This window comes from Paracoccidioides brasiliensis (genome assembly GCF_000150735.1).
Source record: "Paracoccidioides brasiliensis Pb18 unplaced genomic scaffold supercont2.1, whole genome shotgun sequence".
NCBI lineage: Eukaryota > Fungi > Ascomycota > Eurotiomycetes > Onygenales > Ajellomycetaceae > Paracoccidioides > Paracoccidioides brasiliensis.
The window spans coordinates 3748671-3771413 of record NW_011371358.1 but is presented as its reverse complement, the minus strand read 5'-3'; the positions used below and the strand labels follow the sequence as shown (position 1 = coordinate 3771413).

The window sequence follows — 22743 nt, the reverse complement described above, 5'->3', positions numbered from 1 at the left end:
ACGGGTGGGAAGCCGCTGTAGCACATGTGGTAGAGTGGAGATATTTTTTGACGAAGGAAGAGAGGGAGAGGGAATCATTTACGAAAGAAAGAGGAAAAAGCATTGCCATCTCTCGAGATGAAGTTGGTAACCTGACGTAGTCAATCTGCTCGACCCCATCGAATCTAAGAACTTGGTCCATTTTGGCTGAGGAAATTGGTAGCACACCCATCAGCCCTTCTGGCCTGCCTCAACACGAATGGATCGGGATCTCAGTGTTAGTTGAAAATTTCGGGAGCTTGACACCTGAGCTGGGAGGAGGATATGCGCATGGTTAGAGCTCCGCAATGCTGCGAGCCTAGCAAGGCAACTTTGTCAAACATAGACTGACTGTTGTTACAGACCAGCCCAAAAGATCGCATAACCAAAGCAATGACCGAAACTGTAACTAATCCCACCTTCATAGCTGTCGATGTCACATGGCTTTTTGATGGTAGTTAACAGCCTCGTTCTTGGATGCTCTTGTTCCGAAATTTTTTTTAGGACAGGCTTTGGTTATCAACTTTGTTACTGAGAAGCAAGCTTTCAAAGCGAATCAGATACTTGGGGGAGATATATTGCTGGTCGATTCAAGCAGTTACTTAACTGGTTATCTATGGTTAGTTAGTTAGTTAACAGTTGATCGGCTTATTTATGTCATCGCCTCCTCCGACATCAATTAATCAATTAAATCAAGCAAGCATCCCTGCCCTGAGAAGGGAGTAGTTGTTAACCCCCATATCCTGCACCTGAAAGAGGGAAAGTAGGGTCTTTCAACTGATCGCATATTGCATATATATAATATCATCTCCGGAGCCAGAATTGGTATTGGAACGAAGTATTATTGGAACAATCACCGGTGGGTGAGCTGAGCTCCAGGCCGAATAAACTTGTTTGAACAACAGGGTTGCAACCAAACATGTACCTGTTTTTCAACCTCAGCTGACATGACTTGTAACTTTCATGATTCTCAAAGCTCAGCCCCGGATCTACCCTTTTGTCTTTGGTACCCCTACTGTTCCTGTTTCCTCATGGATTTGAATTATTATTTCGGTGTGTAGTTAACTATACAACTTTTCACGGTAAAAACAAAGGGGAATTAACTATAAATAAATAGCCTGCGATATTTCTCTCGTTGGCAACTTCGCAGTTTGGTTACACTGCAGGAAACTGGCTTGCCGAACCGCTGTCGAACCCGGTTGAATCAGTCGATTTTAGTTAGGGAAGTTTGGTGATCTTAAAATTACCATAGTCAGTTCCAGCAAGAGTTGACGAATTCCATAAACACCCTGGAAATGTTGACAAAAAATTACGGCTTAACTTTAGGCTTGCGAGATCATCCTGAGATATTGCGGCATTCTGAATTTCAGAAATGAAGTATTTTTCATTACAACGTGGTTATACTGTAAGGGTTAACTCAGTTACTTCCTCAGAGATAGATAATAATCGTGCCCCGCGCACCCACACCTGATGTGGGTGCGCCACAGTGTAATGATAAAAACAGTGTAATGATAAAAATATGGATAATTAGAATTTCAAAAATTAATATCTCATCACCACACTGCTAATCTATGATAATTAATTTATCTATATCATCTATAGTAGCTGTATTATTTGTGAGATGTTCATACATATCATTAATCTCTTGTTGAGTTGAATCTGTGGTATTTTTCTTCAAAGCTCTCTCAACATATTTGACTTTCTTATAATGTTCTTTTTCTGCTTTCTTCTCTTTACATTACAGAATCTTTCTATTCACATCTCTGACAGTGAGTATACCTCCTACTTGAACCTACTGATATGTATTTTTAGTGCTGCAGTGTTTGATTGTAAGGTAATAATTCTCAATCTCACTCTCTTTAATAGTATTGAGTTCTGTCTGAACAAGACTGCCTTGAAAAATCTTATTCAATTGATTGCTCAGATGAGGTGATTTGAAATTAAGTGTATTCTTCATATCTTGCATTGTCTTCTTTGTCACTTGAATGTGATATTGTAGCTTCTCAATTATTTTGAGTGAGAATAGCTATGATGAAGTAGTATCTGAACAGCTTGATTACAGTAAAAAGAAGTCTTCTTCATATATTTGCAACTCAGAGTAGTCAGAGACCTTTGAATCTAGTTTAAGCAGTATAGATTGCAGATTGAATGAAACAATACCATGATTTACAAAGTCAATCTGAATAGTAGAAGATTGAAAAGTCTTTTTATGAACATTAACTAGATTTTATAAAAATTAATATTTTTCATACTACTCACATTTGTATCATATAGCTTGATTAATTGTCTTTGAATGATAATGCTTATATTGCTGAAAAGATATACTTTAGAGATTGCAGTATATGAGTTGAATGTGAAGAAAATTTATATAGAATAATCTTGTGAAAATCATAATATTGTAAAAATTCTTTAGTGAAATGAGATTCATTATTGTCAAGAAGTAGCAATCAATGATTGTCTTGCTGATGTTTTTTAGAGATCTTATTAAAATATTGAATTTATGCAAAGTCAATCTCATTATTGATATAGTCAGTATCTGATGTTATGATTATATATTCATCTGATAAATTGCTTTGTGTATATCAATCTTCAAATTGAGTTTTGAATTTCATGATGATGAAGAGATTCAATATCTTATCATTTACTGAAATACACTCAATCACAGTGATCAATTCTCAAGAATATGATGAAGTTATAACTGAATTAAAGTCTTTAAAAGCAGTAATAATCCATTCTTCATGTCCTTGAATCTCTTGAAAGTCAATTTCATTGAAGTTGTAGATATCATAGATTTGAAACACATACTTTTGAAGTAAGATTTTCAAACAGTCAAATCACATCTTGATGTAGATAATATTCTCAACAGCAATTCTTTTCAGATTCATTGTCTTCTGCTTAACTCTTTTATACTCATTCAAGCTTTGTATATATCAATAGATCCACATCTTGCTGATCACAGATGGGGAGTTTAAAGAATCAGTATGATGACATTTAAAAATGAAATTCATGTTATCTTGAATCTGCTCTGCAGTCAGTGAGCAATTATTTCTGTCCATATGAGCTATCCACTCTTTTAACACATCCTCCTGGCTCTTGCTAAGCTTCTTGTTCAGTGCAGTCTTTGCATTGCATGTTTTTCTTTCATTGATTCTTGCTTGAAGACATTGATAAAAAATGTTGAATTTGCACACCAGAGGTAGGATTTTCTGTTTTCAATTGCCATTATAGACTTCAATGGCACTCTGAATACATTTTTCAAGATCATCTATCTTATTGGTCATTGTGGTGGTGATATATTAATATTTAAAGATTGATTAATGAAGAAGTTGATATTTTTATCATTATGCTGTTTTTATTGTTACGCTGTGGCGCACCCACATCAGGTGTGGGTGCGCGGAGGCACGATTACATGATAATATTATTGATCATCGATAAGAGAAAATACGAGGTTACCCTGAACCGAGTGTTAGACTGTGGATCAAAAATAAGCTTAACTGAAGCCGTGCCTAAGGATGCCTTCCAGTAAATCTGAGAGCTCCCTTTCTCTTCCGGACCTTGTAATGATCATATTGATATTTTTCATTCAAGGGGCGCACACACAAGGCTCACTGCGGAAGAATGAAAGGCGAGACGCAGCTATTACCATCAAGAGGGTTGTCCTCGATGCTATAACCCGAACCCGACGGCGTACACAGTGCTGGTCGCACTTCCGTTTCCCCAGTCAGGCGGAACCAGGGAATTCCAAGGTTCGCCCCTGATGGTTGTAAGGAACTGCTGTACTCTCAGAGTCTCTCTCCTAAGAGATGCTAGCTGTCATAATTATTGTCAACGCAACTGAGGAAATCATTTGTCTTCTCTCTCTTGGTAGTTGGTTGGTGAGATTTGGCATCAGTACAATTGTGTTGATTCGCAAGTTGGTGTTGATCAGGATCTAGGATTGAGTTTCCCCCACTAATGGACCGATTAATAGCAATATCTATGGTGGCATATTTCAACAAGGGGAATTATGATGCTGATGATATGATTAAATGATGGTAAGATATTTTTACTTATTTCTGGTTTAATCTCTTTGCTTTGGGATGCAGGATACATGGATACTGGCTTTGGACGATAGAAAGATCCTTTGCGCTTGTTGTTTGGAAGATATATTAGCTGCCCCTGTGGGAGCCTAGGGATTTGAACGGGACCCAATCGCATAGATGAGACGGGCAGAGACATTCAGGAGTCTCCGTTCCATATTTCTCGATGCAAGCCAGCCGTGATAGAGAAACGACATGACAATTGTAGTAACAGCGTTGCTATCTACTCCCGAATATCAACACGACATCACGGGAACACCATAAGATACGTAATTTATCTTTATCTGGGTGGAGAATAAATCGGTCAAACGGGTACAAGAAGGAAGCAGAGAAATACCAGAGAGTCCTTAACCAACCAAGGGCCTTGGTTGTTTTGTTTGCCCCGGTTTCATGGTTTGCAGGATGCAGATACCTGTACCATACCTGAAAAGTTACCGCAGACTCTGCTGTGGATACGCCGCTCGTTGGCCGTATGCGACCGTAATGCCTCTCCCTCTTACAAACAGGGTACTCTCCGCTCAAAGCCTTGTTTTGGTCTCCGCCCGCCTTTCGGGCTGGGATGTTTTGTCATCTTTCCCTCTTCCTCTTCCCTTTCTTCCCTCTCATCTTCAAACCTCATCCCGACTTCAATTAAACTTCATCCCTTCATCCTTCCACCCATCCGCTCCCTCTCTGTTCTCCGTCTTCCCTCAGTTGTCGCTAGTTTGGGTAAAGCTCCTTTTCCGCGTGTCTGGATTGACCCTCAGTTTTGGTGGTGTCGGACCACCCTCTCTCTGCCTCTCCTTCCCGCCAATGTAACCGTAAGTCTTTCCTCTCGGGACTGCCGCTCTCAGGCTTCTTCTGCTCTTGGATGATTGATTCGTTGCCGGCGTTTCTCTCGCTGCAATAAGTTCGACCTCCAGCCGTCGGCCCGTCCCTTTAAACCCGTCCTCAATGGTCCCCAAATATCTCCATCTCCACCCAGACTCCAGTATCGCCCATTTTCGTGCCGCGCTGCCGAATCGACGGCAATAATCAAAAGACAGAGGGGTACCGCAGATTTTCTCTTTTTCCGCGATCCCCACTGGACCTGGCGACACCATGATGTTACGGCCAGCCACTCCGCTATCGGTTCTGCTCCTCACTGCGTTCGTTCTATTGCTGCTCTCGGTGTTGTCAACACCCGTTGTCAAGTCAATCCCCCTTGCTGGCGTTGATAATATCAAATTTGGGATTTTTGGGTATTGCGTGGGCAATAATTGCACGCCCATCCGCGTGGGGTATTCTTCAAGTAAGTTAGTGTTTGGGGAGGTATTGCGCTTTTTCTACGCTAGCCTGCCTCAACGCGGCAATTGGAGGGGAGGGGACATCAAGGAGTTGATATGTGGACCGAGTAGTTTGAGATTGAACTGATACTGATCTACCACTTTGTCCCGTAGATGGCCCATTTGGCGATCTCTCCCGAGATTCCGACTTCAGCCTCCCGTCAAGCGTCCGCCACTCATTATCTTCCCTCCTGATCGTTCACCCAGTTGCTGCATTCCTCACCCTCACTTGCTTCGGGTTGGCGGCTGCAGCCCATTTCCACTCCCCATCTCATTCACCTCGATATCTTCTTGGTCTCCTCATCCTTCTACTCCCCACGCTACTGGTATCACTGCTCGCATTCCTCGTTGATATACTCCTGTTTGTTCCTCATCTAGAATGGGGTGGATGGATTGTTCTCGCTGCAACTATCATGATTACGGCAAGTGGAGTACTCACTTGTGCTATGCGACGGACCCTCGTGAGCCGAAAAGCTAGGAAACGACGGATTGCAGAAAATGCAGAAATGAGCGGAGAAAACTTTTATAACCGTCAAAATGCTATAAAACCGGACCCTCCTGCTCCAGTAAAGGACCAAACTGGGATTGCTTTTAGTAACAGCACTTCCCCAGACTCTCTTCCAACATTCGCTCTCTTTGAAGCCAGTTCAAGATCACCCGATGATGACCGGCAGCCTTTGAACTCTGTCACCCCAAGCAGCGTAACCCCAGATGGCTCCTTCAACTTCCGTTCTCTAGATAATAGACGTAGCCTCGCTGGACATGAAGGCCGGCCGTACAACCCTCCCGTGGACGAATATGGCAATATCCTTCCACCTGGAGTTGCAGTTTCTGGACCACCCTATTTGCGAGGACCCAGACCAGATGCTAGACCGCGAAATCAATTTTCGAACAGTGGTATGGGGTTCCAACGGGGCCGTGGGCCTAGTTATGGTCCCCCACGCGGGAGGGGAGGATACTCAATGCGAGGTCGAGGAAGTCCGTACAATGGCCCGAGCAATGGCCCGAGAAGACCATCTCCCCATGGAGGCTATGGTATGGGCAGCAGAGGTGGACCAATGGGCCCGGGAATGATGGGTCGGGGCCGAGGACCGCCTCCAGGTTACCCACCAGCTGTGCCCGGAGACGGGTACAGCCCATACGGCCCCGGCCCTACCAACCAGCATGGATATGGAAACATGGGCGGCCGTGTCCACTGCTCCTACGGTGGCCCACGGGGCCCATCTCCTGTGCCACCCGAATCTACTTCTAGCATTGAGATGAAACCTGCGTTGGGCAATGCTCCTGTATCTGGCCCAGGATGTGAGCCTCAAAATTTGGCTGACGACTCTGGGGCTCGCGGGGTTGTTGGATTCCAACCAGATCAACACTCTAACTTGCACAATCCTCAAAATCCAGAGAGCATGTACAGCGAACAAGAGTGAGTGAATTAAGCTTCTGAAATCTCGTATCGTCGTTTCGCAGCTAACCTGATATAGGGTCTATGTCCCACCGCGAGCGGCTTGGGAGGAATCCTTCCGGGAGCCAACCCTCCCAGTAATTGAACCAGATAAATCTTCCAGCCCGCACACTGGGCAAAGACCAAGCTCAGGAGGTCTGGATATTGATTTAAGAGATAATACGCAATCCCCAATCGCCCGCTCCAACTCAAGGGACAACTACTATGAAGATTTGGATCCTCGTTTTGCGGAGCCAGTGGAGTTGCCACAGGCACTAACCCCTGGCCAACCTGGTGAGCTCCAGCCGCGTACTTCCTTCGATGATTTGACTGAGGGTGCTCGCTCACCTGCTGCCAGCGAAACCAGCCACTTCACCTCCATTTCCCAGCGCGGGGTAAACCCCAAGTGGAGCCCTGCGGAGGTGGAGAGTAAACACGAGCAGCAAAGGCGGCAGGATATGCTGCTGGGCAATAATCCTGACTTCGAACTTCCAGTTGGCAGAGGCCGTGGCGGTGCAGCAGGTAGAAGGATGCCACCGGCACAGACTCTGCCGCCTGTGCCAAGCATGCCGTCGATGCTCTCGACCGTACCCAATGACGGGGGCAGATATCCTCCACCCCAGTGACATATTATGCTCCTTTTCTAATGCTTTTTATCTTATTTGGTGTTTTCGATTGTCTATTCTGGCATTTTGCATTGGTTTTTGTTTCCTTTTCCTTTCACCTCTTCTCGATACCCAAGGCAAGCCCTTTCGTACCACCTGGTCACTTTTGACTTCTAAACCATTCGAGCCGTCCTTTGGGTGACCGTGTCACGGAACATATGAGTTTTCTACCATACTAGTGATGGGACATATTTTTTTCACATGGGTCATATCCCACTTCTGTTTTTTTTCTCCCCGGCGGCATTCGACATTCCCCCCGTGCCCCCCTCCCTTTGACCCTCCTAATTTCGTGGACAATCCCTTTTGCTTTCTTTTTTTCTCTTCTTCCTCTTGTAATGTACTGTAAATTTGCTCGCTTCACTCTCACAGACTCTCATGTTGTCTGGTTCTGTATATCTTAACATTGGGATACGTTTATAATACCTTCCATATTTTCTGTACGATTCTTTCCCCTCTTAACTTTTTTGCGCCCTATCTCTTATTCCGGCACTCTGCTATTTCACGAAAGCACCACCAAGGCCAAATCGCATTATAATGTCCTTTGCTTCGTATTCACACATTGCTGTATTCTACTTTCATCTTCTTCCTTTGCCTTGAACAAACGGCACTGGTGCATAATGGATGGATGACTCTTAATTCCATTAGCTGTAACTGAATTACTCTTCTTTCCTTCTTCCTTTTGTTCGCTTCTTTGAAGTTCCTAGGCACACTAGGTTGGATGTCCATATGTGCAAAATTTCCCCTTTGCACACTGGTTGTGACTAAACAATAATAACTAGTTAACTAAACTCATGGTTAATGTTTGGAATTTCTCTGTTTTCTAGTTCATCTTGAACGGAACCTTCTCTATGATAATTGTAGGCACTTGAGCGCAAGCTGGGCTGGTATAGCTTAGAATGAAAAGATTCATTAAGTGACATCTTGTTCGTTCCATGAGGGACTTGTCTTTATTTCATATTGAAGCAAGCGACCATACCCTTTGCTGTTATACCAGTCAGAACTCATCCCGGATATTACCCTTGAAGATCTCTTTATCTTTTTTTTTTTTTTTTTTTTTTTTTTTTTGGTTAAGCTTTCGTGCGCTATAAATCAACTGCAAGTGCTGCCTATCAAGGACATGAAACTTCTTCTATCTGTTTGAGCATTTTCATGGAGCGGCGTAATGAAGGTGGTCGTGTTGTTGCGTTGGATGAAGCACACCAAGTATTATATTATTTCTTTTTTCTGTCGTCCATTCTTCTTTCACTGTATCTTAAAGATATTTGGGATATTCTTACCACCCAAATCTGCCAGTACATCTAACAAGCCCATTGATTTAGTTTCTAACTACGAACAGCCGTGAAGCAATCACCCTCACGGATAACTACACTATTGTCACACATTCGTTAGCAGAGACACCTGGCGACCCGGGTTATTATATAGCAACACAAGACCCTGCCTTACCGCCAAACCTACTGGATCTGTCTAATCTGGCAATCGTTCACCATTTCACGTCAACTAGCATGGTTCGCGACGCTTCGTGGCCATCTCGCGGGCGCAGTGCTTGACGAAAGCAAGCCGAAGTACAGCTCCGACAATATCTTTTTCCAGAATCGTGACCCTGAAGACCGGGGAGGTCTTGGTATTTTGCCCAAGCGCGATATTGGGCACAGAAGCCTGGGACGAATCCAAGTCATCGCTCATATGGTAGGTTTCGAACGGCGGTAAATGGCAGGAAAGCACCAAAAGTTCAACAGTTGGGTGCACGATGTGTCCGGGTGAGGATCCGCAAACGGATCTCCACGGATGGAGGACGTATAATTCTCTCGGAAAATTAAGTTGTAGTTTCAATTATTTGCTCATCGGGCGGAGTTTGGGAGATTCTGCTGGGATCCAATTTTTATTTGTTTGTTTATTCCTCCCCCCTTTTTTTTCCTTTGTGTTTAAACGGATCTCGAAATGTGCTAATCTTCGCGTTTTTAGCTTCATAGAGAAGTTTCTTAGAATAGACTCTTAGAAAGATAATTATACCCATTTTCAATTGCTAGCAAATATCCCTGAGATAGCTAACTTACATTGCTTGCAGAGCTCCTCTTTCTGGTGGCTTCGGTGTTTGGATCAGGGGCAAGTCTATTACGTCATTTCTTATTGATCACTTCCATTATAAGCTTTAGTTACATTGAATCCCCAGCCACAAACTTCTTACTGCTCTCTGAGCTGCAGAACCAGGTTTTAGGGATACGGACAGAAGACACGACGTTGTAACTTGCGTGTCTGCATGTCGCAGCAGCCCTGGGAGCGCGAAGTCAGGAGGCTCCCTACTGTTTTAGCTACAACCACTCTAGTTATGATACTCGACCCCCACTTCTTGAACATCATTAACATGGACGACGGAGAGAATGTCTCTAGATGACCCTTCTTTTACAGTAGAGTCGGCTGGGCGCGAAGGAGATGATTTGGCCGGCAATGTCTCTTGGGACCGGCCAGAGGATCAGCCAAAGGACGTTGACGTGTCCTGCCTACTAGAAACGCGGTGGTGGTTAGCAAGTACCGCGTTTCCGTTGCTAGCTGTACGTCTTCTTCTTGTGTGAGATTCGCGCTTACAACTGACTACCCTTTTGCTTCGCTTTATCGTATGGTATGGAATTCGGAGATGTCTGCAATGGACTAAATCCACCGATATTAGGGCACTTTTGGACCAACGGCGAGCGCTTTTAGCATTTGTTCTCTTGCAGACCGATGGCGAACCAGAATCCTTCCTGGAGGGGCATTGGGCAATGCTGCCCCTGTTCGGGACCCTAAATGGTTGTCCCAGCGTAATGTTTCTTTACTACCTATTTTCTACAGTTTCTCTTGCTAATATTATGGATGTTCCTGCACAGGGCTATCGTTGTCAACGCAATATCCCTCGGCTTTGCCTTGGTATCAAACTTTTCCCTCTTGTTGAATATGGCTAGGCGACTGTCTTTCCCAATTGCTCAACCTATTACTATCGGAGGATGGTACATATCTTCAATTCTGCTCATCTGCCTGGCAGCTCTACTCCGCCACTATACCGATTTGACAACTTACCGCATGACTCAAGCGTATTACTATGCGATTATGGCCGCCGCAATTTACTTTCTAGTCTCTTCACTCATGGTTGTGACGGTAATTGGTGCTAGAAGAAACCATTACCCTAGAGAATTTCGTCTTACCAGGTACCAACGATCCATGATGCTGCAAACGATCACGTGGATAGTTTATTTGCTTGGAGGTGCGGCGATTTACTCCCATATCGAAGGTTGGGATTACCTGGACTCTGTGTACTGGGCAGATGTCACCCTACTTACAGATGGATTTGGAGACCTGTCCCCGAAAACCCATCTTGGTCGCGCACTGTTATTTCCTTATGCTGTAGGGGGGATATTGACCCTGGCATTGGTTGTTACATCAATAAGGGAACTAATGTTAGAACGAGGGAAAATGGCGATAATTTCTAGGCGGACGGAGGTGATGAGAAGCCGCGTCGCATCTCAAGTTAGACAGGGCAAAGGGAAGGTGGGCGGAATAAGGCTTCCTCCAATTTTGGACCGAACTCTTCTTTCCGAAAGCCAGAGACAGGAAGCGGAGTTTTATCTGATGCGCAAAATACACAAAGTCGCCAGCTGGAAAGCGAAATGGATTTTGTTTGCCATCTCCCTATTTGCGTGGATGGCGCTCTGGCTTCTTGGTGCTCTGGGCTTTTGTGTTGCAGAACAGGATCAAGGCTGGACATATTTTCAGTCCATATACTTCGCCTATACATCCCTCCTCACGATTGGATATGGTGATTTCACACCAGGTGCGACATGGGGAAAACCGTTTTTGGTTCTCTGGTCCCTGCTTGCCATCCCCACTATGACGATCTTATTCTCCAGCATGGGGAACACTATCGCAAAATTTGTCGAGGACGCTACCAATTTTGCTGGTGAATTAACGGTTCTTCCTGGAGATACGAGTTCCAAAGACTTAATCGTTTATCCCATTCGCCAGTTTAGGGATCTAACTTACAACACCCCACGGAACTTCTTCTATGGTAGAATATCACTGAGCCGCTATAACGAGAACAAGTCAACAAACAAAACCTGCCCACCAGTCTTCAGAGCACTTGACGAAAATAAGAAATTAAGCCCAGAGAACGAATCTAGAGAACGAGATATAGAGGAAGCGGCTAAAAATCCACACCGACGTCAATACATTCTTATCCGTGAAATTCGTAAGATTTCCCGAGATTTAAATGCCGTTTCCCCGAAAAGGTACACTTATGATGAGTGGTATTACTATTTATCTCTGGTTGGGAAAATGAAGTCGTGTTCGAGTTATATTAATATCCCCGATTCTCAAATCGAAGAAATACAACAGTTAGATCGTCCCCCAGTTGGTCTCAGAACGTCAGTGAGTATCGAGAAACCGAAAAGCGAAGAAAACAAATGGAGCTGGATTGGGATGCAGAGCCCACTGGTGGGTGAAAAGGATGAAGCACAATGGATTTTTGAAGCACTGTCGGCAGCACTAGAGCACGATCTCAAGCGTCAGAGCGAGAGAAGGGAATAGAGAATAGAGCAGCTTAACTCTATAAATGTTCCTGATACCCTAGATACAATAAGTGGCTTGCTCAGTGAGTTTTAGCTCTATAGTGAGTTCTTTGTTTTCTATCTCTACTTATATCCTTGTTCGAGTTCATTTCTTTGGGGTTCGAAGTTTTTGAAGCCACTGCTATAAGAAGTAAAGTTAAATCTTCATTCATTTAAATTGCAAGCTTGCTAATAATAAGCCATAGTTTCACCTTTATGTTATTTCTGAACTTGATCTGTTCCCTACTGGATGCCTCCATGGGTGTCTTACTTCAACATGGAATGAATATTCTCAGGCTTTGTTTGATCATCCAGTGAATCAATTGTGAAAGTCAATGTTTAATGATTAACCCAAGTCACAAACTATGGAAACAGTGCTGCTACAAATAGTTGGGCTTTACTATTCACAGTTTCCTTGTTCGTTATCATGTTTTTCTTCATTGTTCCTTTGCATATTCATGATGTTTCTTCCAGAATTCCGTTTACTACTTTATTTCCCTTACGTTTACCGCGTAGTTATTTATCTCCATTCCATGGCACCGTGTTATACTTTGATTGCATCTAATACGGCAGGCTGCCTCTTGGATAGACGGAGCGTTCAGCTTTCCGGCGATCGGAATCCTATTTTCTTCTCGGAATCGCACCGTCCATTGATTCCAATTCTTTCAACGATACATTCGCTGGCTAAGTCGCTACAGGCAGAAACTGAATCCATCGAGTTTGCTTTCACAACTACGATTACTGTTACTGCAACTGCAACTATAGCAGGGTCGGCCAACACACGCTTCTCAAGTTATCTGTCATCAAGTTCTAAACCGTTGATCTTGACGCCGTCAAGCTCTAGGCCATCGCATTCGCTACCATCGAGATTTGCATTATCAACTTCTACGCCAACAGTTTCTACAACAGTAGCGGTACCCAGTCGCGCAGAAGCCACCCAATCTACGGTAGTGGAGTGTTCTCGCTCAAACGGTGTGCCACTCCCGGTTCTCGTTCTGTTGATCATTCTTGCTGCAGTCGCCGCGATACTATCTCTAGTGATTTGTTGGATACGGAGGAGTCGAAAGTTCTGCAGGCATTGCAAGGCAGTTGCTCTTAATCCCTCTGTTGGGAAACAAACACCGTCTGCGAATGGTGTTCAAATACAAGCCTCGCAAATTGACAATCGACCAAGTGTATCGAGAACGAATAGAGGCGAGGCTGTATCCGTATCTAGTTTAAATTCCCAGCTCACCCGCGATACCAAGTCAGGAACTTCTCAGCAGCTTCCAGCTGGTGATTCTATCCCCTCGTCGTTTTATCCTCATAACCTAAGCGCCAGGGTTGCCACTATAGAACCAAGAATTCTACAGCTACACTGGGAGAGCTCAAGGGCAAATCCAGACACTTTGAATCCCAGCACTTCAGTCAATGGTAGTGAGGAACGGCGGGACCGTGCCTCGTCTATCGCATCAATCATCGACGAATACGCCCAGATACCCGATGAAAATGAGTATTCCGGTAGCCACCAGGCAAATAAGGATGTTAGAAACTATATGAATTCAAATCTAAGACATAATGGGAGCTCTTCCGCACACTTACAAATGGCAGACTTTCAGCCCGAAAAGCGGGACAACAGCCCGGTTATAGGGACGAGGTCCATTTTACCTGATCCAGCGTGTAAATACTTCCAAAGTAATGGGAAGCAAGATTACTCGGCTGCAGGCCCCATAGCACCATATGATAGACGCAAGAAGAAACAAGATACACAACCTTCGCCGTCGGAAACTGGGCAATTTGGATCTACCCCCAGGAGCGAGTCTTCATTTAGTGCTCCAAAGGAAGACTCTAGGGTCCAGACTCCCAGATACGAAAAACAAGACAACCATAGCGACGTGAATTCAACTCCAGTGGAATCTCTACGCGCCACTCGGCCCAGCTCTTTGCCATCGATGATCTCCCCTCAGATGTCCAGATCCACAAAGGCTAATAATGGTTCTTCCCTCCCAGCTGATCGCGCTGGGCTAATTAGGAGTAGCTGTGCTCCTTCCAATACAACGCAGGATTCAGACGCAAATATTAGCAGAATGCTACGTCAATGGGCTTTTATTGATCAGCAAAATTTTGGGTTGAAAGATCACTGTCCTGGACGATCTTCCCCAACTTGGGATGTATATGATAGCCATTCAAAAGCAAAACTGAAGTCCCATGTGCTGGGCGTCAGAACATCAATTTCTACACGTTTGCCAGGGATCTTATCAAAATTGTCCTTCTCAGGGAATAGGGGGGCAAGAAAGAGTAAGGATGCTCAATTTCAGGCTGCAGATTATCCTGACCATGAATCTCCCTCCAATCCCTATTCCGTCACATTTTCTGTAGAGAACGGGAACCCTGGAAAGAATCGGATTGGTGAGGCTCTTAGGTATAATTCTCATAATCCGGGCTTCAGGGGGCCTTATTTACTGCAGCGAACATACAGTGAAAGTGTCTATTCGCGACCAACAACACTGGAATGGGTCCCGGAGGGTCAGCAGGCAGGCGTCGATCACAGCGTTGACCCAGGTAGACCAGATATTTATTAGTCCACAAGTTTATGGAAATTCAGAAGCAGGGACCTAGTAAACACTTACCTGCGACCTCGTTCCCCAATGGAGGCGGTGGTGGTAGTGATAATGACAAACCTGCGAGCTATGAATTTAACACAGATCGCGAGCGGAAAGCAACGGAGCATATCGCCAAGCGGCAACACAGTGTGCTGTCCCCAGGCAAGAGAAGTGGGATTCGTGATCCCCCTCTTGATTACAATGCGTGTGTTATGGAGACAACAGATAAAAGGTGGATTCATTTCTGACCCTCCTGCTAATATAGATGATTCTGGGAATCATCAGAGCCCGAGACGAGATCCAGTCATTTGCCGATTTGCGGACACGCACGGGGGAATTAAGGAAAAAGAGCCCTTGAATGATGTTTCAACTGTAGCCCATGTTTTAGAAGGCAATATGTGTTTTAACCTAGGACCATGTTCTATAGTCTCAATGCGAATACAGATTGCCGTTTCTCACCATTTCTTCAATACATGCACACAGTTCCAACGGCTCCTCCGTACGCCGGACCCGGAGGTTCTCATGGCTATAAAAAGCATAAGTGACAGCTGTCCAGTGGATCGAGTGGCTCTCGACAGCGAGGGCTCCACTGGAAGTTCTGGTAATGTGATTGGTGAAAATAAGGTTTAGGTTATGAGTAAGCATCCTAACCCCAGACGCTAGTTAGCTGACTAGTCCCCAGAGACCCTAGCGTATAGATTGGGTTTTCCCGTGATTCAGCCGCTTTTGCCTGTTGTATTGTTTATCTTCAACGTCCGCTTCGTTGCATGGAGCGAGGGGGGAGTGTAAGGAGGCCGGCGGGCGGCTGGGAGGAGTTCTGCAATCCAAAATGGATTTTACACAGAACATGAGACAAACTAAAATATGGCAGGGAATATGGGTCAAGATTGGGCCTGTGAACTCGCAAATAAGCGGCTGCCACGGGGTGGTCTTGGTGGCTGGGGTGCCAACCTCCTTAGGCTATCCCAGCCCACCTTATCACACCAACCACCCACAATATACGCATTGCGTCAGATCGATCATGCAGGGCCCCATTAATACCTATGTTCCCCAGCAGAATCATATTTCTTGCTTCATCATGCCCTTCTACTCTGTTTTGATGGGCTTTTGAATTGATCTTGATGCTTTCTGTGGTTTCTTCGCTCCCTGTGATTTAGTGCAATCCGTTGCATCCGTCATGACCTCTCAGCCTGCTACCAATTTGAAAGCTGTGAAATGTAAGTTGGATGGATGTAACAGATTGCTAAACTTCCTAGCGGATGTTTATAACTAACGGAGCTTCTCCAACAGCTAACCAACCTCAATTAATCCACTCTTCATCTCAGCAATCAATTGCTGCCTCTGACGACTACTATTCCTTTTCTGACATTTCGCAAACTTCAAATCATAGTCGAGTCACTGTTGTGCGATATGCGACCCCGCCAACTCGGAGATCTTCACCTTCCCCCAATATGACTATGGCTTCTCGGACGGGGCAAGACAACATGGCAATTGGAGCTTGTAACGGCGAAGCTGGCCCCGACTCCGAGAAAATCCGGAGAGGTAGTTCAGGGGCACCAAATGCTCCAGATGGCACCAGGATAGGAGATAATGGGACGCCAACCCCCGGTGTGGATGATATGCCATACATCAGGTTTGCCATCGATCAATTGACCCGCGACGAAGAACTAGTTGGAGAGGGACGACATGGCTCGTTTGTCAGCACGGATTATCCTGTTGAACGTATCATTCCCAACGAAGGTCTGGGATATTATACATCTACTACTGCAGAGCCAGTGGAGCAAACAAAGAAGGAGCCTCAAGAAACAAAGAAAATTGAACATCCAGGTAAATCACTTCATTTCTTTATCCATCTCTCTATGTTTTTCGCTCGATGATGCAGATACTGACTTGGATAGTGTCAAATATGCTTACTCCCATAACTCCGCCCTCAAATGGCTACCAACACCCGCGGCTTAACTTTGTTTCTCTCGCACTCAGGCCTCTATCACTTTTGCTGCTAACTACGGCGTGTCTCTCCATGGTAGCTGCCCTCATATTCTGTATCCTCTGGTCGCAACGGCATGGGGGCTTGTGGGCATATGATGGGCTTGGTGGCTCACGATATTTCGTGTTCCAATTCCTACCACAGTTACTAGCCATTTTCATTACGATTTGGCTATTCATCATACAGTCCGCGGTGTATCGGATTCTCCCCCTGACAATTTTAGCCTCGAGCAGCGGATCGGAAACTGCCTTGCAAAGCATTAAGATATTGTCTCATAATTTTCTCCTTCCGGATTTATCGCTCTTCCAACACGGTGAATGGTCGACCGGCACGTTCCTTGTGATATCATGGATGGTTAATATTTTTACCGTCCCACTACAAAGCGCCTTGTTTGTAGCTCGTTTTTATACACAGGTTGGTGGGGGAGGGTTTCGATGGACGACTTCCTGGGGCGTGGCTGGGACATTGATTGCTCTGTATGGGCTGCTTACCATTGCCCTGCTTGGACTTATGTTTCGATTCAACTGGAGGGTGAGCGGACTTCTGTGGGATCCAGTTTGCCTCGCCGACATCATCCCCCTGATACAAAGGTCCAACGCTCTAGGACGATTTGACAAGAAGGAGATTTCGCAGTCAGTCGGGAAGGATCTCTTGCCTCATAGACTGCGATTGGGATATTGGTCTTCAGGTACTAACAGCAATGAGATATTATATGGTATCGGGGAAGAAAACGTTATTAAGGACCAAGAGTCTTTTGATCAGTCACACCATCCAAAGCGACATTCTGAAACATCTGTCCCGGATAATTTGGACATGGAACGACAATACCTTTACAGTAAGGGCTCCTTTGAAAGAAACATCCACTCTCCATTCGTTCGATATCGCTGGACCGTGTGGTTTCTCAAGGATACCTTCGTGGTAGCATGGATCGTCATCGCGTTTGTCCTGATGATTGCATTTATCCTCGTCAGTTTCGTCAAGCAGCCCATCAGAGACGGGTTTGTTCCTCTCTTACCTACGTTGCCCTCATCGACCAGCTTCTCCTCATCCAACTTCTTATACGGTTTTATTCCTTCTCTAATCGGAATAATCCTCTTTCTCCTCTGGCAACCCATCGACCAATACTTCCGCGCTATCCAACCATTCTGCGACCTGTCTTCCCCCAACGGCGCGCTTGCCGAAAAGAGCCTCCTGTTAGCCTACCCATCCTGTTATCCATTAGAAGTTACCTTCCTCGCCCTCAGCGCTGGGCATTACAAAGTCGCATACATCTCCTTTATGAGTTTGGCCTCTCTTGCCATCCCCGTTCTCGCAGGCGGCGTCTTCATGGCCCGTTTCTACACCAAGCCCGGCGAAGTGCGTATCTCCACCTACATGCCGGCCTACTACACCCTCATGGTCTTTGTGATCATTTACGCTCTTTCATTTCTCATCCTCTGGCCTCGCAATCGCTACCTCCCACATGCCATCTTCACATACGCGGATATTATTAGTTTCCTGTACCAAAGTCCCCTCTTGTCGGATAAGGTATTGCGCGAACCCAGGACGAAGGCAGACTTGGTGATGAGGGTCACAGTTGCGCCGCCAGGTGATGATGGTGAAAAGGCGCTCTACGTTTTTGGTATCTACAATGGTTGCGACGGCCGGGAACATCTTGGGATCGATCGGCTGAGGAGAATAGGCCAGGTTGAGATGTTCGTCGGACTGAATGACGGCAGTGAGGTTGTGTAATATCTCTGCTATGTAGAAGGGTGTGAACCGAATATTTGAATTTCCCGCGTCGAAAAATTCTGATGATGTGGTGTTTTTGGGGTTGGATGATTTGTTCTTGGTGTTTTCTATCTGATTGTTTTCTATAATCTCCTTTTGCCTCATGAATTCAACACTACTCCTCCCGCCTGGCCGACCAGACGTAAAAAACGGCAGACGTCACAGACAATCGACGATAAACGACAGACGACAGACGACGAATGATGAACGACGGCGACACGAACGTAGTAATACCCGGAATTGAAAAATGCTACAATTTATTTACGACATTACTTTCATGATAGACCAGCGACGGCGCAATTGGGATATGATTTTTGTTTATTTTACGTTGCCCAGCGGAATATTTTGGTGCTCATTCGGCTCCTCAGGGATTTTTGGTTTATTTATATATTTTTGTGAATTTCCTTTGATTTTCTAATTCCCAGGAAAGGGCCAAGTTATATATTTAATACATAAGGGAAGCATACAATAATATATATGTATTAACTACACTTTGATTTCTAAACCATAAAAGAACCAATAAATGATATAACTCCAGATTTATCCTATGTCTTGTACCATCCTTGAACTGAACGCCTAAATTTAACCAAATCCACTATTTACTCGCTGCGCAGGAGGCTTGACTTGCCCAAGGGTCCCCTCAATATGTTGTTACTTGATTCTAACCCACGATAAGAGATTTGATGGTCGAATTCGACGCACTACGCATCTTGTGCTGGAGGCTCAACCTTCGATGATTGTTCACCATGAGCTTGGTAGTCGGATCGCATTTGCGGAAAATGGGAGCCAGGGTGGAAGGCAGTAAGGAGGATAGCGGCGACCAAACACATGCTATTATCTGTTGTTAGCTTTCGTTGATTTGCATTTAGAGGAAGAAGGGTTCAGTAAGGAGGAGAGATGCGTGGAGATGCGAAAGCGGTTTGAAACGTACACTCCTTCAAAGATGATAAATGAGATTTGATCCTGCATAATCTCATTGCGCCAGCCTCCTGCCATTTCAGCGATTCTACAATATAGTTTTGTCAGTATCAAGGGTGCGATAAAATCAAATAAAGGGGGGGGGGGGGGGGGGGGGGGTTCTGTCTGGAGGGGATTGGTCAGGAGCTTGGTAGGGGTTTTGCATATCAGACAAAACATACCGGTAGATGCATCGGGCGAAGATCGCGACGAATGCAATAACCAAACTAATGAGGAACGTCCTAAACTTTGTGTCTGCCCACACCTTCTGAGCCTCAATGGTCATCCGGCGGCCACCATCCTCAAGGACACTCCAGAAGAAGTGACCAGCCAGAGCGGAGAATATAATCAAGGTGACCACCTGCCACACGATACCGGCAATCATGATGTTTGCTCCGAGAGCTTGAGCTTCCGGTGTATCTCCAGTTGCTGCGAGGCCACCGCCGGCTCCCTGGAGGAAGAGCGAGAGAAGGTCAAAGCCGATAAATATCCAGGTATACAGCATTGGCTTCAACAGCGAGAGGTGAGCTCCCAAAGCAAGACATATATGCTTTAGGGTAAGGTATATGGAGGCACTTAGAAATGATGGCGCGATGATGAGTGTGCAAATCTGGATTTGAAAGCCATTGGAGTCCCATGGGTTCTTATTCAGCATGAGTCGGCCAGCATATCCTGTTGATAAAAATGAAAATGGGTTAGAGTCAACCACCAAGTTGTCTGATTGTAGATTTCTGTCCTTAACATACCCATGGTTTCAGCGACGCAGCCCAAGGCCATTGCAATTCCATATGAATATGTCTTGTACTTGTAGAGTTGCCAGAGTTGAACGAGGCAGAAAACCCCAAAAGCGATACAAAATATCATGTTAACCACCGGATTCGGGTGGTATCCATATATGGTTGCTTCGACTGGGCACTCCGGGCCCACCACCTCACACATACTATATTTTCCCATCTCGAAAGGCGGCGTAGGAAAAGAAAATTTGCGGGCAATAGGAGTTGATATTTTGTCTGTAATTGTGAGAGGTTTGATCTGTTGAGCAAGAACTGGACAATCTCGAAATCGAGGCTGTCTGGCTTTTAAATAGAGATATCTTGGTCCTACAAGATATTCAATGGTTGATAATCTAACGAACTATCAAAATAGGTTGAGAAATTTGAATACGTGATAGTTAACTAATCTCCATGTTGTTGCCAACAGTTCCTCAGAATGTAGGTATGCATGGCTGTACACACATGCATTTGATGGATAGCAAACGATGTTCTTTACGTCCGTAATGCGACCTGGGAGAACTGGACTGGCCCCGAAGCCGCCAACGGCCGATAATATTATGAGGGATGTTTTGAGCTAGAGCTTTTATCTCCGGTTCGGACGACTGAACACGAAGGCAAATGCGTCATCCCGTAAATGACCCCTCGTTGGTGATTTCTAGTCCTTGAAGTCCCTCGAGTCGGGCCCGAGTTCCCAACTGATCATCGCTAGAAGCTGATTCACAAAGGGGCAGTGACAAGCATTAGGCCCGTCAGGTAAATATTTATCCTTGACAACGGGCATTGCCTCATTGGCAGATCGGCTGTGTTTTGACGACGTGAGCTGTAAATCGCCCGTTGATCATTCATTGACTGGTGGAAGGCTAATGCTGTGAAGATAGTCAGAATGTAGTATTCATAATAATAACTAGCTAATCTCTACGATGATAACTCTGAAAAGAAGAAGAGAAAAACAGCGAGAAAAGAATGAAATATCCGTGTCCGTGAGCTTAGTCAGAAGTGATACATACGAGTGATCCGAAGCATACGAGCGATTCGAGGCGCTCGGCCCTAAATCGGCTGATATTTAACTTAACCCGCCCCACAAAACCATGGATATATCAAGTGTAAAAGGATGGAATTATCTGACATGCATTCGACCTAGGGTGTTTCGGGAAAACCTTCTCGTGTTGCCATCCCTGCATTGCTATATCATTTACCCATAGCTATATATCTTTCAACCGTGTTGAAGCGTCGAGGATTTGGCTGTGAGTCACGCCCAGGATATTTCGTGTCGATATGGCGACAGTTCCCTTCTTCGTGATGTAGGATAGGGAGAAATAGCTTCAATTTTTGCACTCCAGACCTCCTCTGCAGAGTGGTTATTTCTATCTTTTTTGCTTTCATCCTTGTCGTCCTCTTATCTTTTTGGCAGTTTGTGGAACACAGCCTGTCGGGCTCTCGTTTCTGGTGGAAAGCAAGGTGGAAAGGACGGGAGGAAATAGATATATATATATATAATAAATATAAAAACCCCTCAAACGGATTTTCTCTGTCCCGCCCTGGTTTGTATCCAAAGATGGTGGACAAACAAATAGAAAAGACCAGCGCCGATGCCGAGATTAACAGAGATGACATCAAATCGGAATCGACAGCCTTTATCAGAACTGAGAGATTGTTCATCCGCCGTGTGGTTGTTGGCGAGGATGCAGATGGCATATTCGCCATACGTTCACGGATGAATGTCATGAAGTGGAGGTAATTGACCATCTACCCAGACCTTGAGTTCCAGGTGCCTTCTCCTGCTTGTTGAGTTATTTTTTATCAATTTCCCATAAATTTGTCATGACCTTCGTGCAGGTATCCTTTTTATTACCTACCTTCTGGGAGAATCACGGGCCTTTTTTCTTTCTTTTTTCTTCTCTTTTCTTTTTTCTTCTCTTTTCTTTTTTCTTCTCTTTTTCCTCGTTGTGGTCCCTCCCTCTCAATGTCATTGTCTGTTTCCTTGAGCAAAATCCCTACAGAGAAATGGGACTTATCGTATAGATTCGTGAACAGACCTCACATGGCTCACACGCTCGAACAGCTCCGCGAAAACCCCCGATGCCGACGTCGCGGCAACGAAGAACCATTTCCTTAACCTTGAACAGAAGGGAGCTCTCAATCTCGTCATATTTGAAGGCTCCAATACAAGTCGGGTCATTGGCACCATTGGCTTCTTCAAAAGGGACGGGCAGCATGGGCAGACCGAGCTTGGATACCTGCTACATCCAGACTTCTGGGGGAAAGGATTCACGACCGAAGCCGTCCGTGCTGCGATCAACTTCTGGTGGGACTATGTCTCCGTTGTCCCAGGGAATAGCGCTGATGATACAAACGGATTATCCAAGAGTGATACGGTCTTGCGCGCCGTTACTGACACGCTGAATTTGGCCAGTCACCGGGTTTTGGAGAAGTGTGGATTCAAGAGGACCGCAGCGACGGCCGACGAGAAAGGTCCTGATTTGACGTGGGAGCTGCACAAGAACTACACTTCGACCATTGGAGAAGATGACGGTGTGACGGGCACAGTTGATTGACCGTGGATGGAATTCCCCCCTTATGTTGATGTTGTTTCCCT

At 45.2% G+C, this 22743-nt stretch overlaps 7 protein-coding genes across 7 annotated transcripts; 6 read left to right on the top strand and 1 right to left on the bottom strand.

Annotated features, from left to right (window-relative positions):
• Positions 1 to 5177: 5177 nt before the first annotated feature.
• PADG_01135 (uncharacterized protein) lies at positions 5178 to 7465 on the top strand (the record flags this gene model as incomplete). The annotated part of the gene is made up of 3 exons (XM_010758321.1): positions 5178 to 5367; positions 5516 to 6821; positions 6880 to 7465. The coding sequence occupies 3 exons, from the start codon at positions 5178 to 5180 to the stop codon at positions 7463 to 7465; spliced, it is 2082 nt and encodes a 693-aa protein (XP_010756623.1).
• Positions 7466 to 8653: 1188 nt separating this feature from the next.
• Positions 8654 to 9211, top strand: PADG_11216 (uncharacterized protein; the record flags this gene model as incomplete). The annotated part of the gene is made up of 3 exons (XM_010758509.1): positions 8654 to 8707; positions 8824 to 8914; positions 9006 to 9211. 3 exons carry the CDS (start codon positions 8654 to 8656, stop codon positions 9209 to 9211), a joined length of 351 nt encoding a protein of 116 aa, XP_010756811.1.
• Positions 9212 to 9882: 671 nt separating this feature from the next.
• On the top strand, positions 9883 to 12058 carry PADG_01134 (uncharacterized protein; the record flags this gene model as incomplete). Its single annotated transcript, XM_010757833.1, has 3 exons — positions 9883 to 10053; positions 10170 to 10291; positions 10366 to 12058. 3 exons carry the CDS (start codon positions 9883 to 9885, stop codon positions 12056 to 12058), a joined length of 1986 nt encoding a protein of 661 aa, XP_010756135.1.
• A 553-nt stretch (positions 12059 to 12611) lies between these two features.
• On the top strand, positions 12612 to 15290 carry PADG_01133 (uncharacterized protein; the record flags this gene model as incomplete). The annotated part of the gene is made up of 3 exons (XM_010757832.1): positions 12612 to 14583; positions 14640 to 14867; positions 14926 to 15290. The coding sequence occupies 3 exons, from the start codon at positions 12612 to 12614 to the stop codon at positions 15288 to 15290; spliced, it is 2565 nt and encodes an 854-aa protein (XP_010756134.1).
• Positions 15291 to 15837: 547 nt separating this feature from the next.
• On the top strand, positions 15838 to 18378 carry PADG_01132 (uncharacterized protein; the record flags this gene model as incomplete). The annotated part of the gene is made up of 3 exons (XM_010758320.1): positions 15838 to 15877; positions 15951 to 16487; positions 16559 to 18378. 3 exons carry the CDS (start codon positions 15838 to 15840, stop codon positions 18376 to 18378), a joined length of 2397 nt encoding a protein of 798 aa, XP_010756622.1.
• Positions 18379 to 19118: 740 nt separating this feature from the next.
• Positions 19119 to 20328, bottom strand: PADG_01131 (uncharacterized protein; the record flags this gene model as incomplete). The annotated part of the gene is made up of 4 exons (XM_010758319.1): positions 19119 to 19248; positions 19349 to 19423; positions 19557 to 20046; positions 20121 to 20328. The coding sequence occupies 4 exons, from the start codon at positions 20326 to 20328 to the stop codon at positions 19119 to 19121; spliced, it is 903 nt and encodes a 300-aa protein (XP_010756621.1).
• Positions 20329 to 21702: 1374 nt separating this feature from the next.
• On the top strand, positions 21703 to 22702 carry PADG_01130 (uncharacterized protein; the record flags this gene model as incomplete). The annotated part of the gene is made up of 2 exons (XM_010758318.1): positions 21703 to 21881; positions 22210 to 22702. The coding sequence occupies 2 exons, from the start codon at positions 21703 to 21705 to the stop codon at positions 22700 to 22702; spliced, it is 672 nt and encodes a 223-aa protein (XP_010756620.1).
• Positions 22703 to 22743: the final 41 nt, after the last annotated feature.